A 16,324-nucleotide genomic window follows, 5' to 3' on the forward strand; every position below is an offset into this window, starting at 1 on the left:
GAAATGTTCCAACATTTAATCATATTGAATTAAACAAAAAAAAATCGCACAACAGAAGAGGTTTTCTCAGTGAAGCATCTTGGTCACGCAGCTAAACCAGTGAATTCAGGCACACGGGTCATTCCTACAGCTTGCTGGATCTCAGACTCAGCAGGTTTGTTGAATTATTAATTATTTTTTTCAGTTATTTTTTAGGCCTTTCAGAGGGAGAAATGTCTGTCTGCCAGTAAACACACTGGTCAAGCTCAGGTTAACCTAATAATCCTGGACAACTATTTCACGTTCACTTTGACATTAGTCCACCATGTTACATGACATTCTTACAAGGCAGTGTGTAACGGTGGAGGTTTTAAGCTAATGAGCTCACGAGCACCCTTCTGAAACATCGGGCCTGTCCGAATACCCACACATGCAGTCTTTGCACTTGAACACCTACATGATGTATTTCCTATTGGCCCAAGTGTTCAAGCGTGAAGACTGCAAGTGTGTGTAGAACCCTTGATTACCTGATGGGACACACTTAAAAATGCAAGTGTTTACAGAGCTTTATTTTGATTTTCAATAATGATTTTAAAAAAAAAGAAATCCTAAAATTAAATGTGCATGCAATACGATACTAATTGTCAGTTCCGTAGCTCCCATGTAATAAAACACAGATTAAAAACTGTGGTGCTTCTAATTAAATTATAATAAATAAATAAAAACAGTTGCAAATGTTGTATAAAATACACAAAGCCTTCTCATCTTTGCACCAATAAAATGTGCAACACTTGGTTTTACTACCAAATTATATGTAATATCTAATTAATTTAACTTGCAGTGGAATGTTTTCCTCGACATTTCAGGACACGTGAGTTCCCGAACATGATGCATGATGGGATACGCTTAGTCTCCGAAGCTGTATTCGATAGGGCGTATGCTTGAGATTGTAAAGGGTTATGTATACGTAAGCTTTATTTCAAAGTGAAGTTGAGAAAGCGTGATTGGGGGCGCGGGAATTTGCCTGTCAAGTGCTTAAAAAAAGTTGTTGTTGTTTTAAATTATGCTTGGATACTAATCATTATGAATTTGTATTAATTTGGGTACATCTATGCATGAAAAGCCATGTGGTGTGAAAGTTGCATTTTATGCAAAATATATGCAGTGTTCTTTCATGGGGACTTAATCCAGCGAACTGTAGGAATGACCTGCATGTGATTTGTCATGCCTGAAACTGATCCACAGCTGATGTTACACTTGTTACACGGTTTAGTTTGACTGATCGTCCACCTTCTTCACATCCGAGTTCACCTTCAGTTGTGATTCAGACGCACTTCGATGCTTCAAACATGAACAAATGACGTACATGCCCAAAATAAGCATTCTGTCATCATTTACACGCACTATGACTTTCTTTCTTCTGTGGAGCATAAAAGAAGATATTTGAAGGACATTCAGTTGTTTTTTCCATATAATCAATGGGGTTCAGTGTTGTTTTGGACACCATTATCTCTCATTGACACCATTTGACGCCACAGACTCATTATGGACAAGAAGTTTTGTGTTCCACAGAAGAAAGTAAGTCATACAGGTCTGGAACGACATGAGGGAGAGTAAATAATGACAGACGGTTCATTTGTGGGTGAACAATCTCTTTAGGTTGTGATGACCTGAAAAATATGCAGATGTGAAATTGTAGTGAGTTCCCCGCGATCATTCTTAATGAAGTACTCACTCAAGCTGTCATCAAAACTCAAGCTAAAGTCAGAAGGACCTGGCGATCGCCGTCATTGATCTGTCTCGGATTCGGAGTCTTTAGGCTGGAAATTGTTTGATTGTTAATAGATAATCTCTAACGCACACTGAACTTTGTCTCTGCAAACAGTCAGAACACAACAGACAACACAAGATCTTTCTCTGCGGTCTGTCGGTGAGTATAAATGCTATTTTACGTGTATAATTATAGTTCACATTTTCATATAGGGTTTTTTTTATTGTTCAGGGTTTTGCCACCATGTGTGCTTTTAGTTCTCCCGTTAGTACAGAATAGTTTCGCAAACAGATTATTATTTTGTAGTTTATATTTTGTGCATTTTTGTAAAAAACAACAACAACAAAAACATTCATAGCTAACAGTACAGTTCAGTATGTATTGCATTCTTGTGTCTGCATTGATTATTAAATCTCAATATAATCAATAAACAATAAAGTTTATTTATTTATTTATTTATATATCTTCAGGTCAAGGGATTTTTTGACAAACAAGATTATAAAATGGAGTTAAAAGTGCTGTTCACCCTCATTTTTTCATCTGGATTTCTGTGCGTTCTCAAAAGTCAAGAGCCCAAAACTCCTGATGTCTCTGATCTGGCCTTCAGAAATATTGACTTTGCCATGAACCTCTATCGCAAGATATCAAGTTTTCATGACAAAAACGTCTTCTTCTCACCGCTAAGTGTTTCCACGTCTTTCGCCACGCTCTTACTGGCTGCCAAGGGCTCGACTCGCAGTGAGATCTTGAAGGGACTGAATCTGGACTCTCTGGATGGAGGCGGAGACGCTTTGCTCGTCCCACGGCTCTTCGAGCAGCTGCAGAAGAACATCTCGCAGGACAGAAAGCTGCAGATAGAGCAGGGCACGGCACTCTTCGTGGACGAGCGCTTTCAGGTCGAGAGCCTCTTCAGTGATCAGATCAAGACGTTCTTTTGTGCTGATGTGAATAATGTGGATTTCAGCAAGGCTGAGCTCAGCAAGAGCATCGTCAATGAGTATGTGAGCAGAAAGACCGGCAACAAAGTGAATGAAATGGTGACGAGTATCGAGCCATTGACGAAGATGATGCTCCTCAACACCATTTTCTATCAGGGTGAGTTTCTCTGCACATGCACTGCTAAAAATGATGTTCTTCCTCTGTGTTTTTGTCTAGTTTCCCAGTACAAATATTCAGTGGTGGCTTGGCAAGGGAGGCACAGCCTGCCCACAACTTTGAGGTGAAAATGGGAGAAGGACGATTTAATGTAAATAAAATTCCCGGTTATTCATTATATGTCTCAGAATGTGTATTTCTTGTTTGTTATTTCACCACTGTAAGTGTAAACACCGCACGAGTCTAAGGGAATAGAGAAAGGGAGGGGAAGGCAAATCCCTAGCCGGAGACTTCCCAGCAAACACAGAACGTTGGCACAACGTACCCAACCTTCTAACAACGTTTTAACAACACGGCCAAAAGGTTGCTATAACTACGTTGTGTGGTGAAGGTTGTTACAGCATTGTCACAGTGTTGACATTGAACCACCGTTCAGGGCCATTGCTTAAGGTTGTGCCTAGGGTGTCTGGACAACCACTGGACGGCATGTGCACTCGTACATATGTACTCGTCACTGCCCTGAAGCGCCAATCAGCCTTTTACATTTCAACTGATCGTTGGGCCGTCTCTCATTCTTCATCGAGCAAGGATACGTGAGAATTGCGTTTAATTTTCCTCAGCTAAATAAGATACGTAATTAGTCAAACACAACCTACAACTTCCTTGTCTTATGTGGCATTTATTTGAACATCTTCTGGTCAGGTATGACAAATATTTAAATATTAAATAAATATTTAATATCCAAAAGTATGAAGCCAAAATGACTTTAATGATGAGTAATTGATTTTAGCACTCCTTGAACAGGCAGCGACATAAGCGTGTAGCCTACTTGTTGCACGTTAATGTTTTTTCCTTTTTTTTTTTTTGGAAACACACAGAGACAAAAAATAAATGTTTGTAACTGTAAAATAAGTATTTGATGTCCCCAGAGTGTGTATGTGAAGTTTTAGCTCAAAATACCCCACAGATATTGTTATATAGCATGTTAAAGTTGTCACTTTTTCACCGTTTTTGAGTCTGTCCCTTTAAATGCAAATGAGCTGCTGCTCCCGGCACAGAGGGCGGAGCTTCAACAGTTCATGTCCTTTTACCTCACACACACATGGACTGGAAATTTCAAAAACTTTTAGCCTTTTATGTTCAAACCGAAGTCAGAAAGATGGAGAGACTGAAGAAGAAGTGACAACATGTAAAAAACATTTCTGAATGGTTAGTTGATGAATTTATGTTAGCTTATGTGTAGTTATCTTCTAGTCATTGATTAGCATATTCTGTCTTGATAATCTATAAATCCAGTTCCGGGGGCGGGGTTTATGTAAATTCTAGGGTTGGTGATGTCACTAACCCAGGAGGAATGTCGTGTAGTTCCTACCAGCCGTTTGTTGTAGTCCTTAAAAAGTTTTGCTTTGAACTTTAAGCGTTGTAACTTCTGTAAACAGATGTTGTTTATGTTCAAACAACAACATTACACACTAAATAAAGTTAAAAAAGTGAAATCATATTCAACCACCTCTTTGATGAATTTACTGTTAGGCCCATACAGAATAATAAGGATAAACCATATTTAAAAAATATATAATTATCGAACATATGAATAAATAAAAATTGACCACAAAACATAACATGCTAAATGGGGGATATCTATATCTAGCATAACAATTAATTGTCAGAACGTCGTCTTTCAGTTGCTGAATGTCACGCAACAACGTTGCTACAGCCCTATCGTGTCTTACAATTCTACATTGTTACAATGTTGCGAGCACATAGACAGCGACGTTGCCATAGTAGAAATGCAACGTGTCACACACGTTGCCACAACGTAAATGTGTTTGCTGGGTTGTGCCTTCGTTGGCAAAAATAAATAAATAAATAGCCAATCACCATTGAGTATTTTAACCCTTGGTATATCAACGAGACGTAAATTACGGAATATTTGTTTGAACTGCTACCGCTGATGTAACTATGGAGAGTAGAGATATTGAATATTTGATCGCAAACAAATTTACTGAACTACCGTTCAAACAACAGCTATAAATTAAAAATGAAGGAAGACCCCATGCCTAAGTTGAATATACTGTATACTAACGTTACAGCAATCAGCTTCACTAAACGGCCGAATTACGAAACGGCCGACATTTAAAAGGACATAAGGATGTATTTTGGCTTCAAGTGATAGGCTAGGACAAGGTGAGTTAACTTATATCTATATTGTCTTGATGTATTTGTCATTTTCTACAAAGTGACCAAAAAAGCCATTTTAAAGCAGTTAAAAAATCTGCCTACTCTATTTTAAAACCCACCAGCCGCCACTGCAAATATTTAAACATTTGTACGTCAAGATATATTAACTGGAGATGCAAAATGACAAAATATCAAGTGTTGTTTTCTGAAAAAGTTTTTGTTTCTGAAAAAGTTTGTGCTTAAAACAAGAACAAATATCTGTATGGATTCTAAACCCATTCTAAATCTTAACTTAAAGGGAAAGCGTCTCTGGTTACTTTCGTGACCTCAGTTCCCTGAGAGGAGGGAATGAGACATTGCTAACTACGCTATAGGGTATATCCCCACCTTCCCTTAAAGGTGCATTGCGCAACATTTCATGTTAAAAATACCCGTTTTTCTAACCCATACATGCTTAAACAATTGCCTGATGGGCTGAATGAGCCCTTCTATGATCACTGCGATTGCCTCTATAATCCTGTACAGTAAAAAAAATAAGAGGGATTCGGGTCGGAATCGACTGGGCGTGACGTCATGCGCGTTCACGCTCACCTGGCTATGTCTGGCAGGTTTGTGTATTCGCCGCCATTATCCGCATCAGCGAAGACAACTCAAGCGACTTTTGCAAAAGTAGAAGATGGATTCAAAGAGACCGGCTTCTAGTTCATCCCAAACCCCAACGTAACCGCGTGCACAACTCTGGTTGCAGTTCCGCGTGTCGCCAGAAGGGGGCATAGTTCTGCAAAAACTCAGAGACTTGCGCAATGCACCTTTAATACTGAAGCTTAATTGAACAGTGCCAGTAAACTTTACTGGCCAATGACGTTTGAACGTGCAAGCTAGGGGCGGAGCCATCCACTATATTGCCTGTTACTCATTGCCATTGCCTCAGAATCTTAAGACTGAAAAGCAACATTTATAAGTCTCTGAGGTTTGTACACAGCAGCATGTGCAATGTCTCATTACCTCTTCTCAGGCAACTGAGGTTACGAAAGTAACCGGAGACATTCCCTTTCGAGTCAGTCTCTCGCCATTGCGAGCTATGTAAATACCCGCTGTGTACAGAACTCAAACATAGCGAAGAAAATCACAATAAAAAAATCAAGCTTGAGTCTGTTGACTGCCTTACATACCAACTAGCAGACCTAGGAGAAACCATGACAGCCAACAGAATTACAACTGGCAATGAATAAATTCTCTAATCGTAGCGGCCGAGTCAGAGCAGAGCTCAGTTCAGATTGAAGGGCATGGTCAGTACTGGACCCTGTTAAAACGACGCATTTCAGAGTGAAAGGAGTGGTCAGGTGCACAAACAACCAATAGAAAGTCAGCTGACATCTCTTTGCACAGACAAAACGTGGTACACAAGAGTAAATATCAAGGTTGTAAAGTCTAGCAATGGTGTTTCTAGAAGACCAACCTGCAGCCAGACAAGATGTCCTGAATCAACATTCCTTTTGCCCAAGCCTACGAAGAAGCCATACTCCTAGTAGAATGAGCGTGGACTCCAAAAGCACAACCTCCGAAATACACAAACAGCTGTTCTGACAGCCTGAACTGACTTGTTGAATCTGTCCACATAAAGGTTTCTGAGGGGTGAACGCCTGCAGTTTTATAATTTGCACTATGTATGAAGTAGACAGCACTCTGGGCACATATTGTAACTGCTTCTGGGTGTCAGCCTGATCATACAGTCATTCCTACCAACATTTCAAACAAGCAGTGCTCGTAGACCATGCATGCAAGTCGCCTACTCTTTTACCACATGCCAAAGTGAGTAAAGCGTTGTCTTGAGAGAGAGAGCACATTTAACCGCACCGTATTCAGTTGTTTGAAAAGTGGCAAAATCCCAGACAGGAATCCAGTTAGGGCGAGAAGGATGCAACCGCCTCACGTCCCTTAGAAATCTTGACACTAACACATGCCCCCCCTACTAAGCAATGCTCAATGTGTAAATGGAAAGCTGAAATGGCAGCCACATACACCTTAAAATAAATGACGTATGCCCTTTAACCAGATAGTCTGATGTAAGACACAAAAACATTCCACTTTAAAGTATAAAGGCACCTGGTTGAAGGGGCTCTTGCTTCTGCAATCGTGTCCAAAACTCGCTGTGATATGGTCAGTGTCTGGCCGTCGCACTGACCTACCAGACATGCAAGTTCCACAGCTTTGGGCTCTGGTGACATATTGTGCTCATCGCCAGAGATACCAGATCTATTAACTCCAGAAACCACGGATGGTTGGGTCAGTTCGGTGCAACCAACAAAACTGTCTCCCGCTCTTCCCTGATCTTGTGCAGAACCAGCTGCATGATCTTGATCGGGGAAAAGCATATTTGAGCACTTCGGCTAGCGACTCGATAGAGTTATTGGTCAGCATAAAGAACAGTGGGCAGTGTATGTTCTCCACTGAGGCGAGAGACTGAATCTCTGCTCACAAAATAGGCGCAAGATCTGGAACATGGTGGAGGAGCTGCAGCTCGCTTTGGCAGAAAACGACTCGGCGCCTTAGATTACTTCTGCACCTCCAAAAACTTCTCAGAAAAAGCCCCCACAGCATGCCAAGCAAGCACAAGCAATGAGTGACGCTGAAGTATGACAAAACTGCTCATGCTGCTTCCAATACATTGAGCGGTCTTCTTAGTCGCCCTGAGCGCCAGGTCCGTGACGTTGTGGCTCATCCAAGGCCTGCAGCATTTTGGCTTAAAAAACCTGGAGCATTGCCATTGTGTGAATAGCTAGTGCTGCCTGGCTGGCTACCATATGCACTTTTTCAGCAATTTGGGCTGTAGTATGGCACAGCTTCGAGGGAAGCGATGGTGTAGACTTCTATCCATGTACGCTGGGCAGAGGTGGGCTGCAGCGGCCTCTTCAACGAGTGTCGGTTTGTAATATCCCAAGCAGTCTGCACCATCGACAGAGGAAAGGAGAAGAGGTTCCGTGGCTTGGGCTCGTCCGAATAGAGGGAGCGCCAAGACCACCGGGAAGAACAGAGCTGGTTTCTGGGATGGCAGCAATGCAGCGGCCCGACTGGAGAAACCACATGTCCAGTCTATTCTTCACTGGCTGCTCAGACGGAAACCAATCAAGGCCCAGGTCCTTAACGGCCTCTGTGAGGATGTTCAACAGCTTCACTTCAATGGACCAGTCCCCCGAGCCAGAGGCCACATAGACAACATTATCGTCGTCCTCTTCGAGGGTCCTGACTATCATTTCTTCACAAAAAGGACACGCAGACCTATCCAGCGGGAGGGAACAGTAGAAGCGTCGTCGTTTTTAAGGGCTACAACAAATGGCTGGTAGGAACTACATGACATTCCTCCCGGGTTAGTGACATCACCAACCCTAACAGTTACATAAACCCCACCCCCGGGAACACGCAGTCCATGTTGAGAAGAGGAAGAGTTGTTATAGTCAAGCACATTTGTGGGTCTGTTCAAGCTGTCGCATCCGTCTTTTCACATGCAGTACAGTACATAACAAATGCAATATCATGTCACTCTGTAGGCATCTTACAACAGTTCCACATGAGCGATTTTATAGATTATCATGACAGAATATGCTAATCAATGACTTGAAGATAGTTAACTCCACATCAGCAACATCAACTAACCATTCAGAAACGTCCTGTTGCATTCTACATGTTGTCACTTTTTCTTGAGTCTCTCCATCATTGTCCGACTCCAGTTTAAACATAAAAGGCAGAACAGTTTCTGACATTTTAGTGCTTGTCTGTGTGAGGTAATCGGAGCTGCTAACACACACACACACACACACACACACACACACACACACACACACACACACACACACACACAGGAGCTCTTGTAGCTCCGCCCTCTGTGCCGGGAGCAGCATCTCATTTGCATTTAAAGGGCCACACACGAAACGACGCCTTTTTACTGACCCTCAAAAAGGGACAACTTTAACATGCTGTACAAAATTATCTGTGGGGTATTTTGAGCTAAAACTTCACATACACACAAGACAACAGAGACTTATTTTACACATTATAAAAAGGGGCATTATACCACCCCTTTAAGGGAAGGAGAGGATACACCCAATAGCGTAGCTTGCAATGTCGAGATACAGACTCAAAAGGGAACAAGATTATTTTTCTGACCCCAATTGCAGATATTTGTTCTTGGTTTAAGTCAAAATTCTCTTAACTCTTTTAGTTAAGAGTTGCCAGTCAGCGCCAGCATTTTTTTAAATGTTGCCAGTCAGCACCAGCATTTGTTTTAATGAAACTTGCCCACATTCAAATGTTGATAAAAAAAGAATGCATGAAGCTAGATTTTTTTTAAATAAAAAAGCAGAGGCTGTTTTTTTTTCCATTTGATATATTGCATTCATAAAACAAAATATTCTGGGGGCCATGAAAGTATTGAGAAGATCAAAAAGGTAATATTTTGAACAAAAAGCTGAGAAAATCGTGTTTTTGTCAGAGACTTCGTCGGGATGGGATTCAGAATGGTGATAAAAAAAATAGAAGTATAGTGGATCGGGCGGCAGTCGAAGGCGGGGGCCCCGACAACCCGATCCCTGGACACGGAAACTAGCTTTAGGGACGTGGAACGTCACCTCGCTGACGGGGAAGGAGCCTGAGATTATGTGTGAGGTTGAGAGATACCGACTAGAGATAGAGGGTCACTTCCCTGCGCCTTCGGGTCTGGGATAGGTCTCTCACTGTCGTGTGTGCCTACGGGCCGAACGGCAGTGCTGAGTATCCGGCCCTTTTGGGCTCTCTGGGAGGGGTGCTGGAAAGTGCTCCGACTGGGGACTCTGTAGTTCTACTGGGGGACTTCAATGCCCACGTGGGCAGCGACAGTGACACCTGGAGGGGCAGTGTTCTGTTATTGGACTTCTGTGCTAGTTACAACTTGTCCATAATGAACACCATGTTCCAGCATAAGGGTGTCCATCAGTGCATGTGGCACCAGGACACCCTAGGCCAGAGGTCGATGATCGACTTTGTGGTCATTTCATCCGACCTTCGGCCGTATGTCTTGGACACTCGGGTGAAGAGAGGGGCGGACCTGTCAACTGATCACCCAACTGATCACCACCTGGTGGTGAGTTGGTTCCGATGGCGGGGGGGAAAGCTGGGCAGACTCGGCAGACCAAAACGTGAGGGTCTGTTGGGAACGTTTGGCCGAATCTCCTGTCAGAGAGATCTTAAACTCCCACCTCCGGCGGAGCTTCGACCGGATCCCGAGGGAGTCTGGAGATAATGAGTCCGAGTGGACCATGTTCTCCACCTCCATTGTCGACTCGGCCACTCAGAGCTGTGGCCGTAAGGTCTCCGGTGCCTGTCGAGGCGGCAATCCCCGAACCCGGTGGTGGACACCGTAAGTAAGGAATGCTGTCAAGCTGAAGAAGGAGTCCTATCAGGCCTGGCTGGCTTGTGGGACTCCTGAGGCAGCTGAGGGGTACCAGCAGGCCAAGCGGACTGCAGCCCGGGTGGTTGTGGAGGCAAAAAATCGGGCCTGGGAGGAGTTCGGTGAGGCCATGGAGAAGGACTACCGGTTTGCCTCAAATAGATTCTGGCAAACCATCCGGCGCCTCAGAAGGGGGAAGCAGTGCCCTACCAACGCCGTTTACAGTGGAGGTGGGCAGCTGTTGACCTCAACTGGGGATATCGTCGGACGGTGTAAGGAATACTTCGAGGATCTCCTCAATCCCATGACACGTCTTCCATTGGGGAAGCAGAGGCCGAGGGCTCGGAGGTGGACTCGTCCATTACCAAAGCTGAAGTTACTGAGGTAGTCAAGAAGTTCCTTGTGGCAAGGCACCGGGGGTGGATGAGATCCGCCCTGAGTACCTCAAGTCTCTGGATGTTGTGGGGCTGTCTTGGCTGACACGCCTCTGCAACATCGCGGGGACAGTACCTTTGGGCTGGCAGACCGGAGCGGTGGTCCCTCTTTTTAAGAATGGGGACCGGAGGGTGTGTTCCAACTATAGGGGTATCACACTTCTCAGCCTCCCCGGGAAAGTCTATGTCAGGGTACTGGAGAGGAGAATTCGGCCAATAGTAGAACCTCAGATTCGCGAGGAACAGTGTGGTTTTTGTCCCGGTCGTGGAATACTGGACCAGCTCTATACCCTCTCCAGGGTGCTGGAGGGTTCATGGGAGTTTGCCCAACCTATCCACATGTGCTTTGTGGATTTGGAAAAGGCATTCGACTGTGTCCCTCACGGCGTCCTGTGGAGGGTGCTCTGGGAGTATGGGGTACGGTCCCTGTACGACCGGAGCAGGAGCTTGGTTCGCATTGCTGGCAGTAAGTCAGACTTGTTCTCGGTGCATGTTGGACTCCGGCAGGACTGCCCTTTGTCACCAGTTCTGTTCATAATTTTTATGGGCAGAATTTCTAGGCGCAGCCAGGGGCCGGAGGGTGTAAGGTTTGGGGACCACACAATTTCATCTCTGCTTTTGCGGATGATGTTGTCGTGTTGGCCCCATCAGACCAGGACCTTCAGCATGCACTGGGACGGTTTGCAGCTGAGTGTGAAGCGGCTGGGATGAGAATCAGCACCTGTAAATCCGAGGCCATGGTTCTCAGTTGGAAAAGGGTGGCTTGCCCACTTTAGGTAGGTGGAGAGTTCCTGCCTCTGGAAGTCTTGTTCACGAGTGAGCGAACGATGGAACGGGAAATTGACAGATTGATCGGTGCAGCTTCTGCAGTAATGTGGTCAATGTACGGGTCTGTCGTGGTGAAGGAGCTGAGCTGCAAGGCGAAGCTCTCGATTTACTGGTCAATCTACGTTCCTACTCTCACCTATGGTCATGAGCTGTGGGTCATGACCGAAAGGACAAGATCCCGGATACACGTGGCCAAAATTAGCTTTCTCCGCAGGGTGGCTGGGCGCTCCCTTAGAGATAGAGTGAGGAGCTCGGTCACTCGGGAGGAGCTCAGAGTAGAGCCGCTGCTCCTCCACATCGAAAGGGGCCAGCTGAGGTGGCTCGGGCATCTGTTCCGGATGCCTGCTGGATGCCTTCCTGGGGAGGTGTTCCAGGCGTGTCCCACCAGAAGGAGACCCCGGGGAAGACCTGGAGGGATTATGTCTCCCGGCTGGCTTGGGTACGCCTCGGTGTCCCCCCGGAAGAGCTGGAGGAAGTGTCTAGGGAGAGGGAAGTCTGGGCATCTCTGCTTAGACTGCTGCCCCCGCAACCCGGCCCCAGATAAGCGGAAGAAGATGGATGGGTTCAACATTTCATTTAGTAACATTAGGCAGTTTTGATTTATATGCTGTTTGATGATCACGGTAGCTGACTAGTGTCAGCAATGCTTTTTTATTACTTGTTTCTGCTGCTGCTTCTCCTGTGTTTTGATCTGAAGATTCAGTACTCTTTCAGAACATGCGTAATAGCAGTATAACAGTGAAAATGTGGATTGCCAGAAAATTCCATCATGGTGGGGAAAAGAGTTAATCAAAATATATTTTTTCAGAAAACAAGATTTAATATCTTAAGTCATTTTGATTCTCAAGTAAAATCATTTCTTGCAGTGTGGAAACAGCAATGAACTTCTGTAAAACAATTGTTATATCATCTAAAACTCTTTGTTTTCAAGGTAACTGGGATCATCCATTCGACCCCAACAGCACGGAAATGAGTCGTTTTTATGTCGACAAGTACAAGATTGTTCAAGTCCCCATGATGTTTAAGGAGGATAAATTCTCGACGGCTGAAGACAGTGAGCTGCGCGCTCGAGTGCTGCGTCTGCCGTACCGCGGTGGAGCGGCTCTGCTCATCGTCCTGCCTGACGCCGCTGCCGACTACACCGTCATAGATGACGAGATCAACGCTGAGCGATTCTTAGGCTGGATCAAAAACATGAGGCGAACGTGAGCGGCTGTTTTTGCATTCCACTGCGCTACTTTTTCATTGTTTTTCTATGTCAATGCGCTAGACAGACGTGTTTAATCGCTGTGCTCGCGTGTTTTGAGCATCTCACGCATGACAAGGCATTCTAAAAATCGCTCTTGTTTTTACTTATTTTTTAATTATGAATTCATTTTTTTTTTTTTGTATGGCCAAAAATTGTTGCACAATTTCATGAAATAAGATCATCACAAAGACTCAAAGCATTGTAAGACAATAGTGCAGAAGTAATACACTCATACTTTTCAGCAACTGACAAACATGATCACTATCAACAGCTGTTCTGTGGAAAATACAGACGGGAGAGTAAATGAATTCCCATATTTGGTGGAACTCTTTATTTAACCTCTATTTTAGCCTTCTTGATTGACTTTTATACATGTTGTGCTGTCTTTCTCTCCGACTCTCTCTCTCTCGTTCAGGAGAATGGAGGTTCATCTGCCCAAGTTCAAGATGGAGCAGTCTTACAACATGCATGAAATTCTGCCACATCTGGGCATCGACAGTGTTTTCCTCGATTCAGCCAACCTGACGGGTTTAAGCAAAGAGGGGCATCTGAAAATCTCACAGGTTACTGTAGCCTCACACACACTCACACTTATTTTTATGTGAATTTTGGGTTATCGCATAAAAAAATGCTGGATGATAACGCCAAGATGCGCATAAATTCTAAAAATCTGCATAAAAACATTTGCACTCATTGGAGTTGGACATTTTTTTTTTTATTATATAATAAGACGCTCACATAAACTACGATGGAAACATGTTTACTGAATAAATCCCTGGACGCCTCATCAGAAGATGTGATTGGATAACTGGCGTAACCAGTGGACCAATGGCATCGCAGCGTCTCAGATGTTGGTTTGGTGTTTCTGAAATGCTGGAGTCAAAGTGTGTGATCAGAATGATTTGGTTTAATTCCCTCAGAAGCGTCTCACACACACGAGTGTGTTCCCGAACACCAGCATCCGAACACTAGAGAACATGACAGTGTTTCCTGTGTTTTGTCTGACGCTCTGAGACACACTCGTTTATGATGGAGGAAAAAAGAGCTCGATTGCAGAAACATACAGTTTTATTACTGATATTCTGCTTCAGTTTCCCTGGAAGAGACGATTTTGTTCTCTTGAACACATGAGATGGAAACGCTGCTCTATTCACACGTTTTATGCCATATTATAATTTTACGCATAAGTTAAATTCACAACATTGGATGTAAACGCAGCCATTAATGCTTGATTACGTGTGTTTGTGTTGTGCAGGTGCTGCATAAAGCCGTGATCGAGGTGGATGAGAAAGGCACCAGCGCAGCCGCCGCCACATCAGTGGGAATCACGGCTTATTCTCTGCCAGCCACTTTCATCATCAACAGGCCCTTCTTCTTCTTTCTGTACCATGAAGCCACTTCTAGCCTGTTGTTCATGGGGAGAGTGATCGACCCCACACAGAACTGAGAACACAAACACGGGCCGCCACTAAACAGAAACATGCTTTCAACAAACGCAGACAACAGGTCAATCACACACTAATGACACGCATTATCAAATTAAAATCGCACAAATAATGCACTCGTCTATAATCGTGTCTGGATGAACAATATGTGGATGAACACCGTGAACATATTCTAAGAAATAAAGTGAGGAAATTGTGTTGTTTTGCCTCCCTACTTTCTTTCCACTGACGGCGAGGGCTTCGTGTCCAGTGTAGACAGTGAAACGACGATGAAATATGATGAAGAATACAGTATCTCACCCTTGGATGCACCAGTATAACGGTGGGTAATGGAGAGACACCATCTGTGCCTCAAAATATGAGCTTCTGACTGCATGAAGCCGAACAAGTTAAAGGGGTCGTTGATTATGATTTGACTTTTCTAACTTTAGTTAGTGTGTAATGTTGCTGTTTGAGCATAAACAACATCTGCAAAGTTACAATACTCAGAGTTCAAAGCAAAAGGAGATATTTTCTTTTACAGAAATATCTTTATAAGGACTACAACAAACGGCTGGTAGAGACTACACGAGATTCGTCATGGGTTAGTGACATCACCAACCCTAAAATTTACATAAACCCCGCCCCTGGGAACGCATTTATATATTATCATGACAGAATATGCTAATCAATGACTTGAAGATAGTTAACTCCACATCAGCAACATAAATTCATCAACTAACCATTCAGAAATCTCCTGTTGCTTCTATATGTTGTCACTTCTTCTTGAGTCTCTCCATCTTTCTGACTGGAGGAAGTTTCAACGTTCAACGTTTTTGAAATTTTCAGTGTGTGTGTGAGGTAATCACACACACAGACACACACAAGCTCTTGAAGCTCAGCCCTCTGTGCCGGGAGCAGCAACTCATTTGCATTTAAAGGGACACAGAAAAATTATGCATTTTTGACAATTTGACAATTTTAACATGCTATAAAAATTTCTGTGGGGTGTTTTGAGATAAAACTTCACACACTCTGGGGACATCAGAGACTTATTTTACATCTTGTGAAAAGGGCATTATACCACCCCTTTAAGACAGCACAAAACAAAGAGAATCTTGTTAAAGTTGAGAAGTTGCAGTAAATACAATCTATTAATTACAATCTTTCAAATAAATCCTGTAGGTTTTTTAAAAATTAACGCAAAAGTGGCCCAAATCAGAATCGCAAAGATCAGATTCCCTTGTGGTTTGTGCTTTTACACTGTTATTAGTTTAAAAAAATAAAATAAAAAAACTCATATTTATGCCACTTTTGCCTGCAGACTGAAACGCCTCTCGAAAAAGCTTGATTTGTCCGTTGGGAATTGTTTAGGTGGTTGTGGTTTGCGAGGAACATGAATTTATATTTATATTTCTGTATTTCTTTGTAGTTTATATTATGAGCTAATGTGAATGGCAAGTGAGTCTTCAAGGACTGACAGGACAGAATGACAGAGGTGTTCGGATTGCTTGGCATCTAATCGTGGCTCATTTATATATTTAACCCAGTGGAACCAGGACAACACAAACCCCAAGGAAAGCTGAAGAAAGCCTGTCAGTGACTGTTCTCTGCATTTCCAAGAGACTGTCCCTCTTCTGTCTATTATTACTATACCACTTTTATATTATTGTACTATTCACAACTCACTCATTTATTTATGATTTTTATTTTATTTTACTTACTATATTATTTTACAATTTATGCTATATATATATAAGCAATAGGGTTCGAGAGGCTGTGCTGTATCGTGAATAAGTTACGGCTAAAGGGCGCTTTTAGGCACAACTTACTCACGATACAGCACTAGCCTCGAGTACCTTAATGCTTTTATAAAACGGTCACCACACAATACAAATATAAAAGCCGAAAAGTATGTATTTATGCAACTTTCATAAAGTA

At 43.3% G+C, this 16,324-nt stretch overlaps 1 protein-coding gene across 1 annotated transcript; it reads left to right on the forward strand.

The window, feature by feature from the left end:
* The first annotated feature begins 1,542 nt into the window (after window positions 1–1,542).
* Window positions 1,543–14,457, forward strand: serpina10b (serpin peptidase inhibitor, clade A (alpha-1 antiproteinase, antitrypsin), member 10b). The gene is made up of 5 exons (XM_084392911.1): window positions 1,543–1,909; window positions 2,221–2,845; window positions 12,642–12,915; window positions 13,375–13,522; window positions 14,215–14,457. Exons 2-5 carry the CDS (start codon window positions 2,254–2,256, stop codon window positions 14,404–14,406), a joined length of 1,206 nt encoding a protein of 401 aa, XP_084249037.1. The 5' UTR covers window positions 1,543–1,909; window positions 2,221–2,253; the 3' UTR covers window positions 14,407–14,457.
* The last annotated feature ends 1,867 nt before the right edge of the window (window positions 14,458–16,324 follow it).

Source organism: Rutilus rutilus (assembly GCF_951802725.1).
Source record: "Rutilus rutilus genome assembly, chromosome: 21".
NCBI lineage: Eukaryota > Metazoa > Chordata > Actinopteri > Cypriniformes > Leuciscidae > Rutilus > Rutilus rutilus.